At 38.8% G+C, this 21,831-nt stretch overlaps 2 protein-coding genes and 1 long non-coding RNA gene across 5 annotated transcripts in view; 2 read left to right on the forward strand and 1 right to left on the reverse strand.

Annotated features, from left to right (window-relative positions):
• The window catches only part of aplp2 (amyloid beta (A4) precursor-like protein 2), an 89,310-nt gene extending 87,052 nt beyond the window's left edge, over positions 1 to 2,258 (forward strand). For all 3 annotated transcript variants that reach the window (XM_082181438.1, XM_082181437.1, XM_082181436.1), the window contains one exon: positions 420 to 2,258. In XM_082181438.1, the coding sequence (XP_082037564.1) occupies positions 420 to 521 (102 nt within the window). In that variant the 3' untranslated portion in view covers positions 522 to 2,258. The remainder of the gene's footprint in view (positions 1 to 419) is intronic.
• On the reverse strand, positions 2,001 to 6,602 carry LOC309507304. Its single transcript, XR_014209117.1, has 2 exons — positions 4,642 to 6,602; positions 2,001 to 4,373 (listed from the first exon to the last, which is right to left on the reverse strand). It is a non-coding gene; the product is annotated as an uncharacterized lncRNA (long non-coding RNA).
• Positions 2,360 to 21,341, forward strand: prdm10 (PR domain containing 10). The gene is made up of 23 exons (XM_082181435.1): positions 2,360 to 3,212; positions 6,609 to 6,739; positions 6,941 to 7,102; positions 8,259 to 8,312; positions 8,440 to 8,544; positions 8,706 to 8,886; positions 9,259 to 9,500; positions 9,573 to 9,773; positions 10,175 to 10,247; positions 10,768 to 10,885; positions 10,985 to 11,102; positions 11,505 to 11,789; positions 12,573 to 12,917; positions 13,609 to 13,764; positions 14,007 to 14,186; positions 14,304 to 14,414; positions 15,263 to 15,463; positions 15,539 to 15,682; positions 15,897 to 16,067; positions 17,102 to 17,239; positions 19,349 to 19,523; positions 19,617 to 19,717; positions 19,806 to 21,341. Exons 2-23 carry the CDS (start codon positions 6,668 to 6,670, stop codon positions 19,995 to 19,997), a joined length of 3,525 nt encoding a protein of 1,174 aa, XP_082037561.1. The 5' UTR covers positions 2,360 to 3,212; positions 6,609 to 6,667; the 3' UTR covers positions 19,998 to 21,341.
• The last annotated feature ends 490 nt before the right edge of the window (positions 21,342 to 21,831 follow it).

Consider the following 21,831-nt stretch of genomic DNA (forward strand, 5'->3'; position numbering starts at 1 on the left):
CACATTTATGTGGGCAAGTGTAAATGGAACCGTTTTAACAAATTGCATAGCTATCCGATCAGTACAAACGCATGATATGACCAGGTGTAAACAGACCCTTAGAAATCGCTTACTGCAACTTTAAGCAGCACAACTGTTTACAACATTGATAATAAGAAGAAATGTTTCATGATCACAAAATCAGCTCATGTGACACTGAAGGCTGGAGTAAGGATGCTAATTCAGCTTTGATATCACAGGAATAAATGAAATTTTGAAATGTATTCAAATAGAAAACCATTATTTTAAATTGTAATAATAATTTCACAATATTAGTTTTTACTGTATTTTTTCTACAACATTTGAACGGTAGTGTATATTTCATAGTCTGTGTTTTTTATGGATGTAGTGACATGTTCAATCTTCCTCTTGTGTTTCAGGTTGACCCTATGCTATCTCCAGAAGAGCGTCACCTGAGCAAGATGCAGAACCATGGCTATGAAAACCCCACCTACAAATATCTGGAGCAGATGCAGATTTAGCCATTGTGGGGGCTGTGGAGCTAGAGAGGGGTGAACATACTACTGACCAATATAAAACTGCTCTCAAATCATTTCATGCATTTGAAATGCATATTCTGGTTCATTTAAAGAAAACAACGGTTTATTACTACTACTTCTAATACTGCTACTGTTGTACCATGGAGCGCAATTTTATGCTCTTGTAACTTTGTTTTTTTCTTTCAAAGGCAATTTATCAGTGGTTTTAAATCAGGAGAACGTGATTCTGCAAATTTAGCTTGGAATTGATTTTCCGTAAATAAAATTGGAGAGTATTATAATGTTGTTTTAAATGTTAATTTTATAAAGATCTAGCCTATAGTGGTACAGCAAAGCTGAAACAATCAATATAAAGACACAGCAGTTTGTCTACACCATCGCTGGCCGCCGGATATACTTCTTTTAAATAGATTGCTTGTATATGAAGGTTATTTGTAACAACTTAAATGTATAGTGAATCAGAAAATATGAGAAGAAAATCATTAAATCATTTACTTTGTAATTATTAAAAACACATGATATACATAAACAGAAAAAAAAAAAAAAGTAGATGGTAAATTTATTCATTTTTTTTTTTTCCAGAGCTTAAATCTTGGCTGGGTTACAGGTTTAAACTTTGAGATTAAAGGACTGATGTTTATCGCTGTCCAAACATCTGATACCATCACCTGTGTAAGATACGATGAATGGTTCAAACAGAATGGCGTGACAGCCTGCCAGATATTTTGGCGGATTGTGAATGTAGAGGTGCCCGATTTCAATAACATTACCACGTCTTTTGTTTTTATCTCTTGGTTATGGTGTCATATACTTGGACCATTAAACGGTGCGGCCCCTGCAGATGGTCATTGCGCATTGGTTTGAAGCACAGAGGGCCACAAGGTTCGGGGCCTCCAGTCTCCCATATCACACTAAAATGTCTCTTTACTCAGATTCTACAAGAAGAATGTTGTTTTTCCTGCCGTTACATCCACACACTCCAACACTCCCCTTTTACAGAGTAAATCTGGCCTGATAAAATGTTGCGTTCAGCTCGTGTCATGCATTTTTATTTCATAGCTGCCTAATGAGAACTGCCATGGGGAGTTTTATCATGTGGCAATACTTTGCACACATCGCTTAAATCAAAGAGAGCGTAGATCCGTTACTGGAGTCGTACTGAACTGTAATAATATGATGATATCTATTGTTTAGAGCATTAGACCCACAAGGACATAAACCACAATAAAGCGCAAAAATGCACTAAAGTTACCCAGCTGGAGGCCAAGGCAGGTGAAAAATGTTTTGCATGTCCACTAATATGGAAGGCAAGGAAAAATTGTAATCAATTTATTTTTTCTCTCTCTTCCCCCCCTTCTTAGCAATGTCTTTGTATGCCTGTATAGTTGATGTTGCAATCATGGCTTTTAATCAGGGACATCCTGTGGTGTGCATTGTTCTTATATGAGATGTTATGATATATTTTTAAGTTTATTCTCTTCTTTTGTTTTCTATTCCTTTCCCTTTTCTTGTGACAGTATTTCTGTATGTGACTTTCACTATGCACCTAAATGGCTCCAATCTTGGACCTTGTCATTGCCTGCTTGATTGTGGAAATGGTCGTAGGGTTGAGGGGAAAATAATACAAAGTTCATATATTAGAAGTAAAATATGATTGAATCCAGTGGAAAATGGCTTCTTGGTTACAGGTGGGAAACAACAATAAATTCACTACTTCCATGGACGTGTCATTGTGTCGTCTTTATTCTGCTTTGTGTACCAGTATATAAGAAATGTATGATAAAGAAAATGTTCTTATTATATCTGATTTCCGTTTTTAACACGCAAAAACTGCATTTTAAATGTATTGTTCAAATGAACCCTAAAGGTGGCATTTTGAGCAATGTTGCCGTCAACAGGCAACCAGGTGAGACCAGACTGTGGGTGAGACACAGGGCCCACGGCCGATCTAAAGTATCGTAAATAGTAGTAAGTGCTAGTAAATAGAAATTTGTTGCCCATTCTAAACGGGAAAGTGCCCATGCAACAACATTGCTCAAAAAAGTTGCACTGTGTATCATCACCTTTAGAGACTATAGAGAAAACACACATTTTATATGTATACATTTTATATTTATTTATAAATAAATATATAAATATAAAATGTATACATGAATACGTGCCTACATCATAGCCTACATGTACACATCCATGCGTGCTTGTGTGACGCGCTTGAAATGTCATTGGTAGGTCTGGCACGTTCTCTTTTTTCTCATTGGACGGAGTCGAACACGTTTTTCTGTTTTTCATTGGTTGGGAGAAATGGCGGAAAATTCTCATTGGCGCTGAAAGGAAAATGCCGTACGAGCATAAAATGGCAATTATCTCGAAATGAAAAACAATCTATAGATATCAAAATTCTACGACGCGTAATGTAACCACCACAGCAAATATATTACCATAGCCCTATCGTTCCTGAAAAACTCCATCGATGTATTTATATATAACAATGTGCATATCGCCGCCCGGGGCCGCGCGTCTGTTGCTAGGTAGTTTATGTTAATATATGCAAGGCAGCCATCTCTGCAGCTACCATTCAGAGGGAAGACCCACTTCAACCTTTTCCTAAAAATGCTCAAAACTCTCGGGAAATCCACATCCGAAGCTTAAGCGCGGATTCAGGATCGTCTCTCAGTAAGTGTCACGTAAAATTCACAGGCTGTTTTCCGTTGGACGGTCGATTAGGGTGTAGATATATTTTGTTGAGTGTCTTCGCCGTGCTTTGTTGTTGTCTTAGTCCCACCCAAAATGGAGTCGTGGCGTGTCTTCCTCATTCTGCTGCAGACACTCACTGAGCGCGCCCGCCGGCCGAGCTCATCTATGAGCGGGGAGCCAAGCGCCCCTGTCCCGCATTCAAAAACCTCCATGAAACCAATGCGCTCGATTAAAACGACACCGCAGTGACGTTCCGGGTCAAACAGTGCATCTGCTCTCATCCCACTATCATTGTTGGCTTCCAGTGCGGGTTAACGTCTGATAATGCCGGAGTGAAAATGTTTTTGTGCCGCTGCGGGTTGTGTGGTATAGTCCGACTGGAACTCCCAACCTGCAGGCTTTTGACAGGGGGGGAGAGAGCCTGACAAACACCCTGATTGCTTCATTCACCATTACAGCGTTTATAATCTCTGAATTAGTCTCAGGGTTTGAAGAAGGCCGGGGTTATAGGCGTTTGCGTGTGTTTTTTCTCTCAGCGCGGCTGTTAGGGATTTTCAGTCCAGCCGTGTATCTCCTCTACCCCCGTAGTGATTAGACTGACCGCCAGTACGGGGTGCCTGTATTTGGGTTAAACGGAGAGCTTTAAATAAATCACAAATAACACAATGAACAGGTGAAATGGGTCGAGCTTGAGTTTTCCTCTGTTCCGTTCACATCAGAAACCCTATTTAACTATATGCACGTCATTTATATAGATTAATCATGATTTTTTTTAAAAGAACATTGGAGTACCATGAATATTTCATGGCTTATTATATCATCATGGTGTGATGCCATCACTGTACGGTACCACAGTACCACTACAGTACCTTTTTTTTATATTTTTTTATTTTTTTATAAGGGAGTTATTCCATTATTTTGGAATATAGAGGATACATTGTTCAAGATTCACAATCATGGAAACCCCTGGACAAATCGGAGAAATTGAAAAATTAGAAAAAAGTTACTTTTGAAAAGTAATGCATTACAGTAGGCCTATTTACTCCCGTTACTCTTTTTACTTATGTTCCACCCTTAAAAAGTAACTAATTGTGTTACTTAGTTACTTTTTAAGAAAAGTAATGTGATGCGTTACCTTTTCTCAGCTGGGATGGGCTTGTTTTTTTATAACAAAAAAGTTATATTTTTTGACAAATGTAAAGGCCCTTTCACACCAGATTTGAAATAATAAGGCAGAAGAAAATGCAAATAAATGCCTGTAAAGAGGGTACAGCTCAAACAAACCTTTCAGCTGTGCAGCTATTCTGGACTACAGAAGATTAGAATGCTGGAGAAAACATTGGCTGACAACATGGCGAATGTAGGTCCAGATTACATTTATACTACACACATTTATACTATATAGAACATACTTTTTTAGAAGTACCTACTCAAGAGAGTATGTGATTTTGGACGCAGCCACTTCAACAATGAAAACAAAAAATCTAAAGTAATTTTTGCTTATGGTTTAACTGAATCATCGAAGGTCAGCAGCAAGTACATTGGTCAAAAAAGTGAGATTAAATGCATAAAATATGTTTTATTTAACATATTTAATTATTTGAGGTTTGTGTAGTATTCAGATTTTTCATTTCACTGATTTTATTCATTCGGAGGAATACTGAATCTGTTTTTGTGCAAGTCAGATCATGAATAAATGCATTGCTCACATTTAGAACTACAATAACCATCATGTTCACACACAGCGCACTCGATGCCTCTGCACTTACTCACGATTTCTCTCAAAATGGGGACCGGAGAGCTGTCTGTCAATAAATAGGAAAACAAAGTAACTTGCATTACTTATTTGAAAGAGTAACTGATATTTTGTTGTAAATTTGAAAGTAATGCGTTACTTTACTAGTTACTTAAAAAGGTAATCTTGAGTTTTAACTTGTAATGCGTTACCCTCAAGTCAAAGGGCTTCTTGATCAAGATAAAATGTAGGGCGGGACTTCATTTTGTCCGTGGGGAATTGATTGGATGGTTGTTGTTTGCTATTGGTCGATCTCAAGTGAGTGACAGGTCATCCCGCCCTCGCGCCATCAGAGAGGAAAAGAGGGCTGTGTCCAAAATCGCATACTCTCTTGAGTAGGTAGTTATTTTGAATATTAAGTTACTTACTAAAAAATGAAGTTTTATATAGTATGAATGTAATGTGGACATACTACATTCGCCATGGTGTCATTGTCTTGTGACCTACCAGCATCAGTTACGTCTCTTCACCACCACCATGATTTATTTATTTAACATGTACTATGTGTGCATTAAAAGTACCATTACAGCAACGAGAACGATGCTGAGCCAAATGAAGATAAAGATGTCTTATTGGTTATTGATATTGAACCAATCAGATAAAAGTAAAACGAGAGTCAGCGAGAAGCTCATTTGATTGGCTACATGAAGAAGGTGGACCCGCCCTCCACTTCGCGCTTACAAAACTCAATGAGTGAGAGAATCGTGCCAAAACTGGAAGCGCAGCTAAAAGAAAGACGCAACTGTACAAATCAGGTTATTTCAGGAACTTTTTTGCCCCATGCACACAAGAAGTAATTTACACATTTGCAACAGTTAATTTTTTTACACAAAGGTTGGTTTTACGCGATAAATCTGTTTTGCATTTCCTGACTCTGTTGTTTTCGCTTGCAAAATGCTGTTCACGGGCTTGCAGTGCTTTTGGCCGTATTTGTGTGGAAAAAAAACGTGCCAAAAGTGTAAGCGTGGAAAAATGGAAGTCAGAACAATACAGATCATATTTATTTTGCGTTAGCATAAAGCTGGAGTTTCACAATACATGAATTACAGAAAAATACTGCAAACATTACCTTTACAAATCTTCTCTTGCACATGCAAATTTTATTTACGCTTGCAATCTTTTGTACACTTTCACAAATCTTACCCTGCGCATGCGATTCTTTATGGCATCATATTACCTTCATAAGTAAGTGATTTTTGGATGCAGCCGAGATGTTGCTGTAAGAGGGAGGAGAAGTTATGTTTTTATAAAGATTACAAGGGCACATGATTTAAAAATAATAAAAGTAATAATAATGATGTGCACAGAAAAATCATTAATGCTTTAGGCCTATTCCATAAAATCAATAATTGTCAATTTTGATTTCAGGGTGACTTTAACAGTGAAACCTACTGAGGTCAGCATACTACATTATACAAGGATATGCTAGTCAGGGTCATTACCAACTTACAGACTTTTATTATGACATGTTTCCCCAATATTCAGATAAGTAATAAATCCATGTGGGGTTTTCATGATGCAAGTCATGGAAATGAATGAAATCTCGATAAATCATGTCAGTTTCTGCAATGAACACACAGGTGGTTGATGACAGGTGGATAGGTGAAGGAGGTGTTCGCTCTCACCTCATACGGTTGCCATGGAGGCCAAGCAGGAGTCGTCACCTGTGTGGAGTCCAGCACCCAACAATGACACTGGAAACACTCCTCAGGTACAGCCAGACCTTTCTCTTTAGATTTATTACCCATGTACAACTATTGAGTTAGCAAGAAACTATTAACTTAGTTTCACGTTTTTTTAAAAGTAGAATCAATAAAACATGCACTTCTTTTTATATTTCTATTGAATGGGGGTGTGAAATCCCACTTTGACGTGTTTTGAGGAGGTTTTTGTGTGTGTTACGGGTGTGCAGGTGCACTTCGAGGCCGGTGCGGTGGCCCAGATCGTGTACAGCGGAGAGCAGTCAGACCGCGGGCAGCAGCAGGTTTTATACGCTGCGGACGGAAGCTCCTACACCTCTGTTGAGTCCGCCGAACACACACTGGTTTACATACACCCTGCCGATGGAACACAGGTGAGCTCATCTACCTGTGAAGATGAATGGATATGATCCTTGGTTCTGCCAGTGAAGAAGGTTAGAGTTCATGATTAAAGGTGTAGTAAGCAATATCTGAGAAACACTGTTGATATTTGAAATCAACCCAAACAAACACAGCCTTCCCGTCATTGCTCCACCTTCGAAATGCACAAACATGCAATGCAAGAGTGGATGTCTCTTTGTCATAGCTGTAGCAAACCCAAATAATGCTTCAATGACACTCAGAACTGTCCTGTTATTAGAGCCTAACATGACAACAACAGCAGAACTTGTTTCTGTGAAACAGCAAAATCAAGTGTGAAGCAGGAACAACGCAACCTCAGGCCTTCCCGCTTGGGTCTCTCCAGATGGGAGACAAGAAGTGTGTTGTGCTGCTCGCTCCAATCCACTTTCAACAGCATTTTTCAGAAATCGCTTACTGCACCTTTAACATTACGGATTGAATGGGGATTGCTAAACAAACAGCATGTTGAGACAATTTTGATCATTTTGACAAATTTTCATTCATCTATTATCTATTGCTATTATGTTACTCTAATTATATATTATTTTGGCTGTTGATTTGGTAAAAAAAATAAATAAATATGTAATTAAAAGTTTCTGTAATTAATAACACCTAACATAATTAGTAAATATATTTTCACATTGAACCTCCAAATTAATGTAGAGACTATGGAAAAACAGTATTTTAAATATTTGTTTAAGTACACATTTTTTTGGTAACACTAATATAATAAGGTCCCAGTAGCTAATGTTAGTTAATGCATTAACAAAAATTAACTAACAATGAGCAAAATTTTGGTCAATCTTTGGTCAATTCTCACTGTTAACTACGACTCTTGCCTCAATAAACTTCTAATTACTGCTTATTAATAGTTAGTAAGGTAGTCATGCAGAATAAGGCATTATTATGTGCAATATCCTAGTAATATGCGTGTGTGTGTATATTATATTATATTGTATTGTATTGTATTGTATTGTATTGTATTATATTATACTATCAAAACAAAAACTTTTATGTTAGATGCGATTTATCGGTGTTAATCACTAAAGATAATCACAAACATATACTGTTCAGCATGTTTCACACAGCAACTCTAAAGGTTTACTGCTCTTTTTCGGTCCTGTTCAGTTTACAGATCAACCCCAAGTGGCTTACATTCAGCAGGATGGCACAACACAACAGGTACTGTGGCATTCTATGATCTTTTAGATTTTTACATGTACCATATACATAATACTATCTGGTTGCAAATGTAATATTTTAGCAATTGCCCATTGATGTTGACCACTGACATGATCTGTTGCCCCAGGTGACTGTGTTGCTACCCAGCGGCCAGAATATGAACACCGCCAATCTGCATGTATTGAGCAACGTCGCTGATGGCCCACAGGCGATCCTGGAACCCGTGCCACAGGTGACACTGCACTGCTAAACATGTCCCATAATGCAATTGTTCACCTGAAAGACTTCTTAACATTGTTCTGCCACAGGCACGAGAGACTACAGTGCTTCACTAATGCAAAAGATGCTTTATTTCATACAATGTTAACCTTACACTGATTATATTCCTGACAGAGCCAACTTGCTGTGGCTAATGCGTCTCTCCCCAACATGGCGGAGGCCTCGTCGAGTCCCCTGGGGGCCACAGATTCCACTGTAGACTCAGAGGACGAGGAAGAAGACAATGATAGCGATGATTCTGACATGGATGACTGGGAACCCAGGACGCCCCAGCCATTCACTCCCCAGAACCTCTGTGAGTAGATGTTCAACACTGAACACTTAAAGGGTTACTTCACCCAAACATGAACATTTTGTCATCAATTACTCATCTTTATGTCATTCCAAACTCATAAGACCTTTCCTTTATATTTGGAACACAAGTGAAGATATTTTAAATTAAATTTAAGAGATTTCTGTCCCTCCATTGACCGTCTATTCACCAGATTTAGCTAAAAAAAAACGACATAAAAGAGTGATTAATTGATGACAGTTGATTTTCATTTTTTGGTGAACTATCAGGTTTAGATTGTGGTGAGAGGAAATCAGTTTTAATTCTCTTGATTCTCAAAATGTGAGTTAACTCTCGAGGTTCATCCATAAGTCACTTTTGAATGTCTGTGTGTAGGGTGTGAAGACTGTAATAATGCTAATTCTGGAGCATGTATAAAGCACGGTCCTCTGCACCCTATCCTGAACCGCCCGGTGATGTCCAAGGCTCGGGCCAGTCTTCCTCTCATCCTGTATATCGACCGCTTCCTGGGCGGAGTCTTTACCAAGCGCCGGATCCCCAAACGCACACAGTTTGGTCCTATAGAGGGGCCGCTAGTGCGACAGAGCGAACTGCAGGACACGCACATCCACCTGAAAGTACGAGTAAACCCTTCTCTTTTATCATAGTACAGTGTTGAAGAGTCTCACATGTGTAATCCTGCTGTGTAGTTATACATGCTCGACCCAGAGAAAGAGGGCGAGAGGGCGGAGGACCTCTGGTTCGACCTGTCCGATGAGGAGCGATGTAACTGGATGATGTTTGTCCGGCCGGCCCAGAACCACCTGGAGCAGAACCTGGTGGCTTATCAGTACGGCTCGGACATTTTTTACACCACCATTAAGAACATTCAGCCCAAACAGGAGCTTAAGGTCAGCATCTATTGCAAACTAAAGGATAAAAATTATATCTTTATTGATATTTGGTTTTGCATCAGTTATAATTATTATATCTTTATTTCTCCAGCATTTCAAATAATATTCAGTATGACTTGAAAGGATGAATTATAATTTTTTCCTCTTTTTTGGGGGGGATTGGATATTAAAACATAAAAAATTGCAAAAGATTTTAGCACACATAATGGCCAAATGAAAACAATTTTCATATTAATATATTCATATTTTAATTTTAATTTTATATTGCTAGCATAATATTAAATATGTTTATGGTAATGTGTGTATATATTTTTTTCATTGCATTTTTTTTTTTTAAGGTTGTTTTTCATAGTAAACAATTATTTTGTGATGAATTCACATGCTATCTTACACTTCAGGTGTGGTACGCTGCATCATATGCGGAGTTTGTCAACCAAAAGGTTCATGATGTCACAGATGAAGAGAGAAAAGGTAAACTGTAATTATCATCTCTTTTATTCATTCACAGCCACTGACATGACAAACTATACATTTACTAAGGATTTAATGGTTAACTTTCTAACAGTTCGAAAGTTCGTATTGTGCTTTTGGGGATTTTGGTATGCTACTCTCAAATTATAAACACTTATTAAAGAACAAATATTTTGAAACGTATGGTTGTGCATTGTGTGCCAAAAAGGTTTAAAATATAAATGTTATAAAAGGCACTTTTAAGATAATTAAAAATGAACACAGTTAGTTTTAAAGATAATTAAAATCACTCAATTGTAGATAATAAAGAGGAACAAAAGCACAAAATAAGTGTCAAATTAGAATATTCAGAAACATGCACGCATTCAGTCTACTAGAAACAATGTTATTGTTTCGTTTTCCTGTAAATGTAAAGCACTCTTTATTACAATCTCTTTACAGTTAGTGGTAATATTTTTTTACAAAAAATCTGTTTTGGTTCCTGGTTCAACTCTAACCCAACCTGTTGTTTCTGGGTCAGTTTTACGTGAACAGGAGAAGAACTGGCCGTGTTATGAGTGTAACAGACGGTTCATGAGCTCGGAGCAGCTTCAGCAGCACTTAAACATGCATGATGACAAGCTGAACCTCATCCAAAGGTTTGACTGCACATAAACGACTCCTATTCGCCCGTGTTCATGATTGTATTCCTGACTCTGAGTTCATTGTTGAGTCTGACTAATATTCTGTTCTTCCAGGCCAAAGGGCCGTGGCCGAGGACGGGGCAGGAAACGATTCTGTGCTGCGAGGCGACCGGGACGGCGTACCAAATTCATCTGCCCACAGACTCCTGTTGAGAGTGCTGACAAGACACAGGTACTGTTGACCAGTCCATTAAAGGGAAAGTTCACCCAAAAATCATTTACTCACCATCCTGTGGTTTTAAACCCATAGAGGCCCATTCACACCAAGGATGATAACTATGATGATAAAGAAATTGTAAGTCCAGATAGCCAAAACTTTCACACTCAATCTTTAAAGTCCATAAAGACACGATCCCTTTATATGATGAACAGGTTTAATTTAGGCTTTTATTAACATATAAACATTGATCAACACACACACATAGAGCTCATCAAATATAGTGAACGGCAGCTCAACCGTATTCCCTTTACGCAGATCAGATTAGGTTTACTATCTCTTTATGACCTTTTTGAAACTTGCAAGGTTTGGTTTAATGGATTCTGTGCTCAATTTTTGTCTCTGCACCTGCTGTAGGAGCTGTTGGCATCTGTAGATAAACTACCATTTGAGGAAAGGACAGATGGAGCTCTTAATGGACTGAAGGTGGTGGAGATGGCAGACGAATCGATGGAGACCGAGACTGAGGAAGGGCTTGATACCCCAGCAACTCACACCGAGTCACTGCAAGTCGAGGGAGATTCTGTCTCCCCACCTCCGGCCACAGAGGTCCCAGGGTCTCCCAAAGAGGACCTGTCTCAGACCAGTCCCGTAGACCCCCACCTCACACCTCAGGACATGAGGAGGGCGAGGAGGATTAGGGTAAGATACGCCCGTCACGAGTGACCCACACCCTCACTTCTCTGCAATGTAGTGTGTTAAGCAGGCTAGAGTTATATAACAGTAGCGCGTGTGTGGGTGTGTGTGTCTTTCTCTTTTGTTGCGTGCTGCACGTTAAGGTGGACTTGCAGGTAGGTCTAATGCGGGCCAGAGTGGAGTCAGAGGAAACTTATTCCTTCAGTCAATACAGTGTTGACTCCCTACATCCCCATTACATCTGTCTGTATCAGTTCAGTCCTCAAGCTTCATCAACCAACAGAGTTAAAGGGACAGCTTCCCCGAAAATCAACATTCTGCCATCATTTAATAGTCATCATGTCACCGTGTTTGACCGGAAGGAGAGTGTCAGTTCTCAGCCAAAATAAAAGCTCTATGGTTTAACGTTTGGAAGCAGAGAAATTAAAACGGCCAAGAATTGTATTGTAATGTTAATGTTGTTCTGTAAATAAATGTATTATAATTTATTATTTAAAAAGAGCAGTGTGAACATGAGGGTGAGTAAATGATGACAGAAAGTACATTTTTGGGTGAACTAAAAGTAAGATTTAATCCTGTCTGTGTTCAGCATGTAAACACAAGGGCTTGTTTTAACCGCCATCTCTGTGACATACAGACTCGAGCAAGTGCATTATGTCATTGCTTGCAAACCATATTAATTCAGTGTAATCAAAGTGATTCCTCATCATCCTGCTCGGATTGTCTTCTAGTTGTCTTCTCCTCTCAGAAGTGTCCATTCCTCCACGTTTTCTCTCTTCTCTTACCCAGAATGCCGCTCTCCAGCATCTATTCATCCGTAAGTCCTTTCGACCCTTTAAATGTCCCCAGTGCGGGAAAGCCTTCCGAGATAAAGACAAGCTGGACCAGCACATGCGGTACCACGGGCGGGACGGCTGCCGTCACATGTGCCATCAGTGCGGGAAGGGCTTTCTGACGAACGCTTCTCTTGAGGATCACCTGCAGCTGCACTCCGACCAGCGCACATACTCCTGCCTGTTCTGCGCCGAGTCCTATGACAGATTAGACCTGCTCAAAGTGCATGTGGGGGTTCACCTGGTCAACGGCTGCTTTTCTTGTCCTTCCTGCAAGAAAACATTCACAGACTTCATACAGGTGAGACGTGCTAGCAAATAAGACACATGTGGATACCATTTCTGAACCGCCTCGCCCAGCCATATCTATTTGTCTTTTAAAGTCATTTTTTACCATTCCAAAAATCAGATTTTTATTAAAACAATCCTATAAAAATGGCTCACTCAGAAATCTGTGGTTGTGATGTCACAAGGCAATCATTTTTTACTCAATTGAGAAATGCTTAAATGCAACACACCTTTAATTTGTTAATATTTATATTAATATTAAACTTTATTAATAAAAGAAAGTGTGTTATCTTATTAGTTTTTACTGTGGTATTGATGTCGGTACTTGATGTCTTTTACTGCTATTGGAATCCACTACTGAAAGTTTAGTGCCAACTGGTTTGTAAATATTGTAATATTCAAAATTTAATTTATCTAAGCAAGCAAGTGAAGTTAAAGAGTTATAATTCATGTTTAGTAACGTATATAAGACTCTTAGAGGCTTAAAGGTACAGTAAGAAAAATAACTGAAGGAAATGGTCATATAAACTAAAGTATGGCTGTTTTTAGTGCAGAAACCTTTGCTAACATGCTAAGTGGACTTTCAAGGGGGAAAACATCATTAAAAGTGATAAGACCTCTTTAATGTCTGGTTGCATGGCAATATTCTCGATTTTTGAATCTGATTATGTGGCATTGGTCAGTCATATATCTGTGTTGTGCAGGTAAAGAAGCACGTGAGGAGTTTCCACTCAGAGAAGATCTTCCAGTGTACGGAGTGTGATAAAGCTTTCTGCAGACCTGACAAACTACGACTCCACATGCTCCGCCACTCGGACCGCAAGGACTTCCTGTGCTCCACCTGTGGAAAACAGTTTAAGGTGATTCACATATGCCCAGATGAGGAACATGCATGTAGAAGTGCAGTCACATACACACACACACACACATAAATGCTGTGCTTTGTGATGTTAATGCATTGGTGTTTGAACCCAAATACATTTGCTGCATTTACAGTTTAGACATGAAATTTGCCGTATAATGTTTTTATTTATTTTTATATATATATATATATATATATATAACTTCTCATTCATTTCATTATTATAATTTTTTTGGCCAGAGGAAGGATAAACTACGGGAACACATGCAGAGGATGCACAACCCTGAACGCGAGGCCAAAAAGGCGGACCGCATCCACCGCACCAAAGCTCTGAAACAGAAGGAGCCCACCACTGACTTTGAGAGCTTCATGTTTAAATGCAGACTCTGTATGATGGGCTTCAGGAGACGAGGGATGCTGGTATTGACCTTTGACCTCAGTTTGTCCATCACCTTTTTGCTGTTTCTTAGGCCTCCTAGAATCAGTGTTTTGTGGCTCATTTTCTCACGTTAATGATGTAATTGCACATGTCCTCAGGTCAATCATCTGTCTAAACGACATCCTGAGATGCGATTGGAGGAGGTTCCTGAGCTGACGCTGCCCATCATTAAACCCAACAGAGATTACTTCTGCCAGTACTGTGATAAGGTCTGGACTCATTCAGCTTTGCCACTTCTGTCTTACGGGCTTGACCCCTGACAGTTTAATGACTTTTCGGTCTTTACGTTGACTGCCATTACAGCCAATGGCAATACATATATACATATGCATATATGCATACATGCCAATACATACATATACATACATACATACATACATGCATACATTTTTACATTTACATTTTTAGTCAAACCAGAATGTATTCAGACACCTTCTTCAACATTTCTCACATTATCGCAGTTTATTCGATATAGTTTCGAAAATGGTAATAAATTATTACAAGAACTCAGAGTTATCACATCAGTTGATATTTCACTGGTTTTGGCCATCCTTCTGTTGGACTGTCTCACAAATGAATTCGGTTGGATAGTTGTCAGTTTAAGAACACAATTAGATAATACCAATATAGGTCGACCAATTACCAAGCAGTGCTTAATTTTGTTCAGTCTGTGGTGTAAAAAGGTCACATTAGCAATTAAAGAAAAAAAGAAAAGAAAAACATGGTCAAGTCAAAGTGTCTACATAATGTTTGGTCCCCAGTTTGTATACATTTTACTGGTAGTCCACTGTATGAAGAATTTTTGGGTATAATATGTCACAGTTAACTTTATTTTTCTATCCTCGCTTGTATAAATTAACTATAGTGTCCTGCACCCTCTAGTGAAAAAATAAATAAAAATTGTATCTGGTGTCTGAATAATTTTTGGTTTGACAAGTTCATCAAAGTTCATTAAAAATTCATGTATAACTTTGATGAAAGATTTTGATCCACTTCAAATGTTGACTACTGTATATTTACTCTTTTCATTAATCTATATCATCCTTTACCTGATCAGGTCTATAAAAGTGCCAGTAAGAGGAAGGCGCACATTTTGAAGAACCACCCTGGGGCAGAGTTGCCTCCCAGCATCCGGAAGCTGCGTCCGGCCGGGCCGGGGGAGCCTGACCCCATGCTGAGCACACACACCCAGCTGACGGGCACTATCGCTACTGCACCTGTGTGCTGCCCGCACTGTGCCAAACAGTACAGCAGCAAGGTACAGTCATTCCTGAGTCAGTATGTGTGTGAATCTGGATGGATTTATGTGTGCTAATATATCTTTATTTTTTAGACGAAGATGGTCCAGCACATTCGTAAGAAGCATCCAGAATATCAGTACAACAGCAACAGCATCCAGGCACCTCTGTCCACCACGGTCATCAGCAGCACTCCTGCTGTCATCACAACAGACGGCACCACTGCTGAGACTGTGGTGGTGAGCAACATGAACATCATCAAATCAATATATACCCTGTTTGGATTCTAGAAAATCTCACTGGGATCATTAGATCACCTTGTTCTAAACAAATGGGTTTCTTGCTGAATGTATTATGCACTATATATTACTGAAGTCTTTAAAGACGCATCAAAAAAGTGTTACAGGTTAGATGGTAAAAAAAGGTGCCCTGTCATTTCTGTCTTTCTCCTAGACGACGGACCTATTGACACAGGCCATGACGGAGCTTTCCCAGACCCTGACCACAGACTACCGCACAGCACAAGGAGATTTCCAGAGGATCCAGTACATCCCTGTGTCTCAGGCAGGAGGAGGCCTGTCTCAGCCTCAGCACATACAGCTGCAGGTGGTGCAGGTCGCCCCGGTACGGACACATTCATTCATCATGCTCTTTATTTCTATGGCTTTTCATTTTTCTTTTCTTCGATTCTCCTTCCTGCTTTTGTTTTTTGAATTCATTTTTTCTTTTTGTGCTTTTGTGCTTCCTCTGTTTACATACTTATTAGGGGTGTAACAGTACACAGAAGTCACGGTTTGGTATTTAACTCAGTTTTGGGGTCACAGTTCGATACGAGTTTCGGTACAACAGAATAAAGCAACAAATCCCCAATGCTAGGTTACTTTTCATTTATTTTGAACAGACTGTAGTGCAAATTACAGTTTGTTGCACCTATCGGCATTCAGTGCCCCTGGGGTAGCAGTAACAGAATGCACTGATGCATAAGTCATATTTTTTTTGTAGGGCTGATAAAAAACAAAAGGTATTTGGTCACAATCAGCTTCTGAACTGAAAAGTATCTCGTGTGTTATAATGGTAAAAAAATAAAAAAACACTCCTGTAGTCTTTTTCTTAAAATTGCATAAACTTGTTTAAATAAAAAAATAAGGAATTGTTGATTTGTTACATTAATTGATAGATTGACCAATGCTGTGCGGTTAAATTGCAACGGCTGTTTTCAAATGTATTGGTTTGATTAACGTCTTGTGCGTAGCCTACGATGTCATTTTTGGGTCATTTTATAGGCAACTGGCAAGCTCTTGCGTGCCATCTGAACTCTTGTTTTGGGTATGTGCATATATCATCTCTTCTTCCGCTCTTTCTCCTTTATAACATGTAAGTTGGTTAAAACATAATGCAATGCGTTTACTGCCTCAGATGCGGCAGTTCGAATGACGGACAAAACATGTCATAACTCAATTTGAGCTTGATTTTGGTAAAGTGTTAATAATAAAATGACACATTCAAGTGCCTGACCATATATAAAGCCACAATATAAACTTTGACAATGCTGTTTAATAAATTGTTTTATTCTGTTTTTGGAGATTGAAGGTTTCCGACAGCATGATGTGTTTTGGAGTGATTTGATAAGTGAGTGTTGTGTCTGTTTGTCTCTGCAGGCGTCCTCTCCTCACTCTCAGCACTCTACTGTAGATGTGAGTCAGTTACACGACCCTCACGGTTACAGTCAGCACTCGATTCAGGTTCAGCACATACAGGTGTCTGAGCCCACCGGGACAGTGCAGGCCAATGCACAGGTGAGTGGCTCTTTTACAGCATATGAGGGCTGTTTAGGGCTGTAAAGGGCAGGGATTTAATTAAAATGGCTGAAGCAGTGTACTGCTTTTTAGTTTTCTTGATTCCATTTGAATGGTTTAATTAAATTGTCATAACCAATTATTTAAAATGTAATGATTTAAAGGTACAATATGTAAGAATTTTGCATTAAAATATCCCAAAATCTCAAGGCCAGTGTTATATATTTTGTTAAGTTGATTACTTACAATATCCCAAATGTTTCCAACTATTTTTAAATCGTGAGAAAATTGCGATTTTAACCAAGGAAACGGGGCGTTAGAGCAGGGGGGAGCTGGGAGTCGCCAGTCAATTGCGTCATATCCGCGTCACCCCCGGTTTCCGCTCGTACTGCGTGGAGTCCTGGACAAATGCGAAAGTTGTAGTTGTAGCGTCTATCAAGCTACAAACTTTAGCTTGTTTCTTGCAGTCGTTATGGGACACAATTATTCTTTACCGATTGCAGCTGGTTCTGTCGACAAAGCATGCTTAATTTTATATTTTCCAAATGTAGCATTCGGTAATAGTTATGTTTATGTAAGGAAAGTATTATTGCTTTAGATTTGTGTTTAGTTTATTGACATTGTTTATCACGTCTGGTGTTTATGGCCATGTAAATAAACATAGCATGTGTTATACATAAAGATGAATCAGTATTTTGGCAAATGATGTGGGCATGTTCGAATGTACTTTTACAACAATTGTTTAGAACATGTAAAACTGCGCAGCGTTATCACAACAATGAATTCAACAAATACAGTAACATCTATGAAGTATTAAACCTTACTTTTCTTGCGGTTAATTCATTTTAATGAAATAAAAGTGTGATGAGGTTTAAGAGTCAGGAAGGAAGAAGACGCGTCGTCGTGACTGGGACTCGTACTTTATTAAAATAAAGCAAAACAAACAAAAGCCGCGCACAACGTGCATTCACCGTGGCAACCGCGACGGCACAAAACAGTTCAAAAATGAGAGCTCGGATCCACCGGTTCTCTTCCTCTGCGTCCAATTTTCTCCCAGTCTCTCTCTCGTTCCAGCGCGGCTTATAAGCGGTCTCTCCACGCGGATCACAGCAATAAGACACAGGTGCATTTGCACTTGACCTACTTGCTCGTCTCTTCTCTCTCCCATCACAGACCGCGCTGAACCACGCCCCCCTCGCCACAAAAAGCATGTCATTAAACGCAACATTTATAAAAATAGAACTTAGCCTCATCCATGAACATGATTTTTCGATTCCCGTCTGACTGATTTACATCCACGGTGGAGTTTAAAACGACAGTTCCCATCATTCCACGCTCCTTCACATCGTCATCAAGCTACGCCGTTGTTGTTGTTTGGAATGTAGCGCCCTCTAGCGGCAAAAATTCTTGCATATTGTACCTTTAAGCAAAACTTTATTCAAAGGTTAAACCAAACTTTTATTTTAAATGGCTAATAACATGCAAGTTGTTTTTCTGTTTTCTCTAGTCATGTAGCACCAATTATTTGCACAGCCAAGTATTATTAAAAGCCCATCTTGCCAGTGGTGAATTCCCCTTTTTAAATAAATATATGCACCGCGGGTTTCTGAATGTCTGAAGTTTTCTGAAAAATTTCTGGCAAATTGCCACAATGAAAGTTTGATGGTTTGACATTTGAAAATGAGGAAATTAAGATTGTACTGTAAAATAAAACTATATTTAAGTGCTTGATTTATTTGACAGTATAACAGTAGTATTGCATTTAGATAAAACAATGGTATGCGCTTTAAAAAAAGTCAGTTTTTTTTTTATTTATGCAAATGCAATCCCCAATAAAAACACTTCGGAATGATTTTGTTGCGAAAATTCCTGTATTTTTTCATATCACAGAAAATCAAAAAGTGTTATAATGTCCATAAAAATGTTTTTAGTCCATAATGTTGTACTATGATGAGAAATTAAATAATTTTGGATCATCAGTGGATGACGAGTATTTGACATTTCAACAAATGTAAAATATGTAAATAATCTTGGTAGGAAAATAATATGCATGTTTAGTGGCATCAGACTCACTGTCACTACTTTTGACACTTCCTACCATCCAATCAGGTGTCAGGTCAGCCTCTAAGTCCCTCCTCTCAGCAAGCTGCCCAGGAGCTAAGCACTGCCCAGCTGACCCCTGTGACCCTGGCTCAGAGCCAGACTCTACAGACGTCCACTAATCAGACTCAAGGTGGTGCACAGCACGCGTACCTTCCCAGCAACTGGAACTACAGGGGTTATCGTAAGTACCTTTAGCAAAAGCGCCTGTTTTTAAAGTTATATTAACCTGTGAATATGATGACAGCATTGTGTTTCCCTCCTTTGCTGCTATAAGCATCTGAGATCCAGATGATGGCTCTTCCTCACACTCAGTATGTGATCGCAGAGGCCAGCACGCCCGTCACCTCTGCCGTCAACAACAGTCAGGTCAAAACGGTGAGTCTGACGTTCACTAGAAGAACAACCTGGCTTCCACTTTCAGATGGTGTCCTACAATTGTTGTTTTGTTTCTCGTGCATTGCAGACACACTACGTCATCTCAGACGGACAGTCGGAGCTGGATGGGAAGCAGGTGAGCGTCCCGTCCACCGTAGCACAGGTTCACACCGACCCGCTGGAGCAGCCCGCCGTCAGTCAGCAGACCACCACGCAGTACATCATCACCACCACCACCAATGGGACGGGGGCCAGTGAAGTTCACATCACCAAACCCTGACACTGAATCACATGTGAAGAAGCGCTCCGTTGTTTACTGAAGGGGGACAGATCAATAACTCTAAACGAGCAAACAGATTTATTTTTATTTCCTTAAAGAGTAAAAAATAAACTTAACTAGTGAAGATGGTTTTTTATAAAATATATTCAGAACACTGGAGTGATTTAACTGTGTTTCTAGAGACCCAAAAAGACCCATCCATGTGTGATTTCAGGAACTATCGTGACTTTTAACCTGTGCCATCCTGCCTCTTTTATGATATTCATTTTGGCCTAATTTGATTGTTGTTCCTAGTATTCTTTTTTTTTATTCAGTACATTTTCCCTTAAGTATTGAGAGAGAGTTTTTTTTTTCATACCTGACTGAGACTGAGGAGAGACCTTTAAAATATTTTTTTTTATTTATAAAGTAATTTCATGTTTCCCACAATAAAGGGGTCAAATGATGTGGATTTTCACTGGATTTTGTTTGAATATATTTGGAATTCTTAAAGTAAAATTTAGTGTCGCTACAAAGCCTGTAAATCACCTTTAAATAATTTCAATCAGGCTCAGTTTTCATGAACCTTCTAAAAGAAAACTTGCTTGAATTAGCAGGTGAATCTCATGAAACATCCCATTTTACCCCAAAAAACAAAGAAATGATTATATGCATAGATCATAATGTCAGGAAAACAAACTTCTGTTTCTTGATACAAAATAGAATGTAATTTTCCTTTGGTTTTGGGGTGAAATATGATCTTGTCATTTCTTTGAGATTCAGTCTAGCTTACATCTCAAGATTTCTATTATAATTCAAGCATTGATAAGTTAAACATCAAACATCCAAGATCATATCATCCATGCTCACATCCCCTTACTTCAGACATGTGATCGAAAGCAAAACCCAAATCAACTTTTACTTACAATATATTTGGTCCATGGAAGGAGTCACCAGGCAGAATGAGGTTCAGGTGAAGGTTAAACAAATAATTCCCCCACCCCCCCTCAATCTGATTCCTCATATTATTCTGTGTATCATAAAATGACTGGAGAATTTTGAGAACTTGTGTATTTCATGTAACTTGTGCTTATGGACATAGTAGTATTTATTTGGGTTTTGCACATCTGTCAGTGGAGCACTGCTGCATCTTTATAACCTGAAAAAGGGAAATATATACAATATCCACTATTTATACTGAGACTTGTACAATGTAAAAAAAAAGAAAGAAAAAGTATCTGTTCTATGATAAGTATTGTTGTAATTATTGACGGTTAATGTACAGTAATGCGCCTCCGTGTCTCTGAGTTGGTGTCTACCGTTATCTCCTAGTGATGGGAAATAAATGTGTTTTTGTACACTTGATGTCTTTCCTGAGTGTCAGTCCTCAAATCCCTCATCTTTATTGTGTATGACTGCCTTTTTAAAGAAAGGTTCTGGAATAAATACAATAGTAAAATCTATCGACAGCATAATTTCAAGTATAATCTAATGTTTTGACTCAATATCAAGCCCATAAATGTAATCCTATTTACGCATGACACCGCGAATGCCAAAAAAGACGTCATGTCGTGCATTTTTTATTAAGCAAAACTCCACCCACTTCACAAGACGCGGGAATTACGTCAGAAATGCGCAAGTTCATCCGCCTAGTTTGTGCAACTATATGGATTGTTTTTCTTTTAAATTTATTTTTTATATAAGTGTTTTATTAAAATTAGGATTTTGAATTATTCACATTTTGTTTTTAAACCGTCAACTTAGCCTACGGTTACATATTTGTTATGGCATTGAGGATAACAAAAATATGAATAATAGCCTACACTGTAAACATTCAGAACAAGCCTAAACATAA

This window comes from Leuciscus leuciscus, assembly GCF_965113295.1.
Source record: "Leuciscus leuciscus genome assembly, chromosome: 10".
Classification (NCBI taxonomy): Eukaryota; Metazoa; Chordata; class Actinopteri; order Cypriniformes; family Leuciscidae; genus Leuciscus; species Leuciscus leuciscus.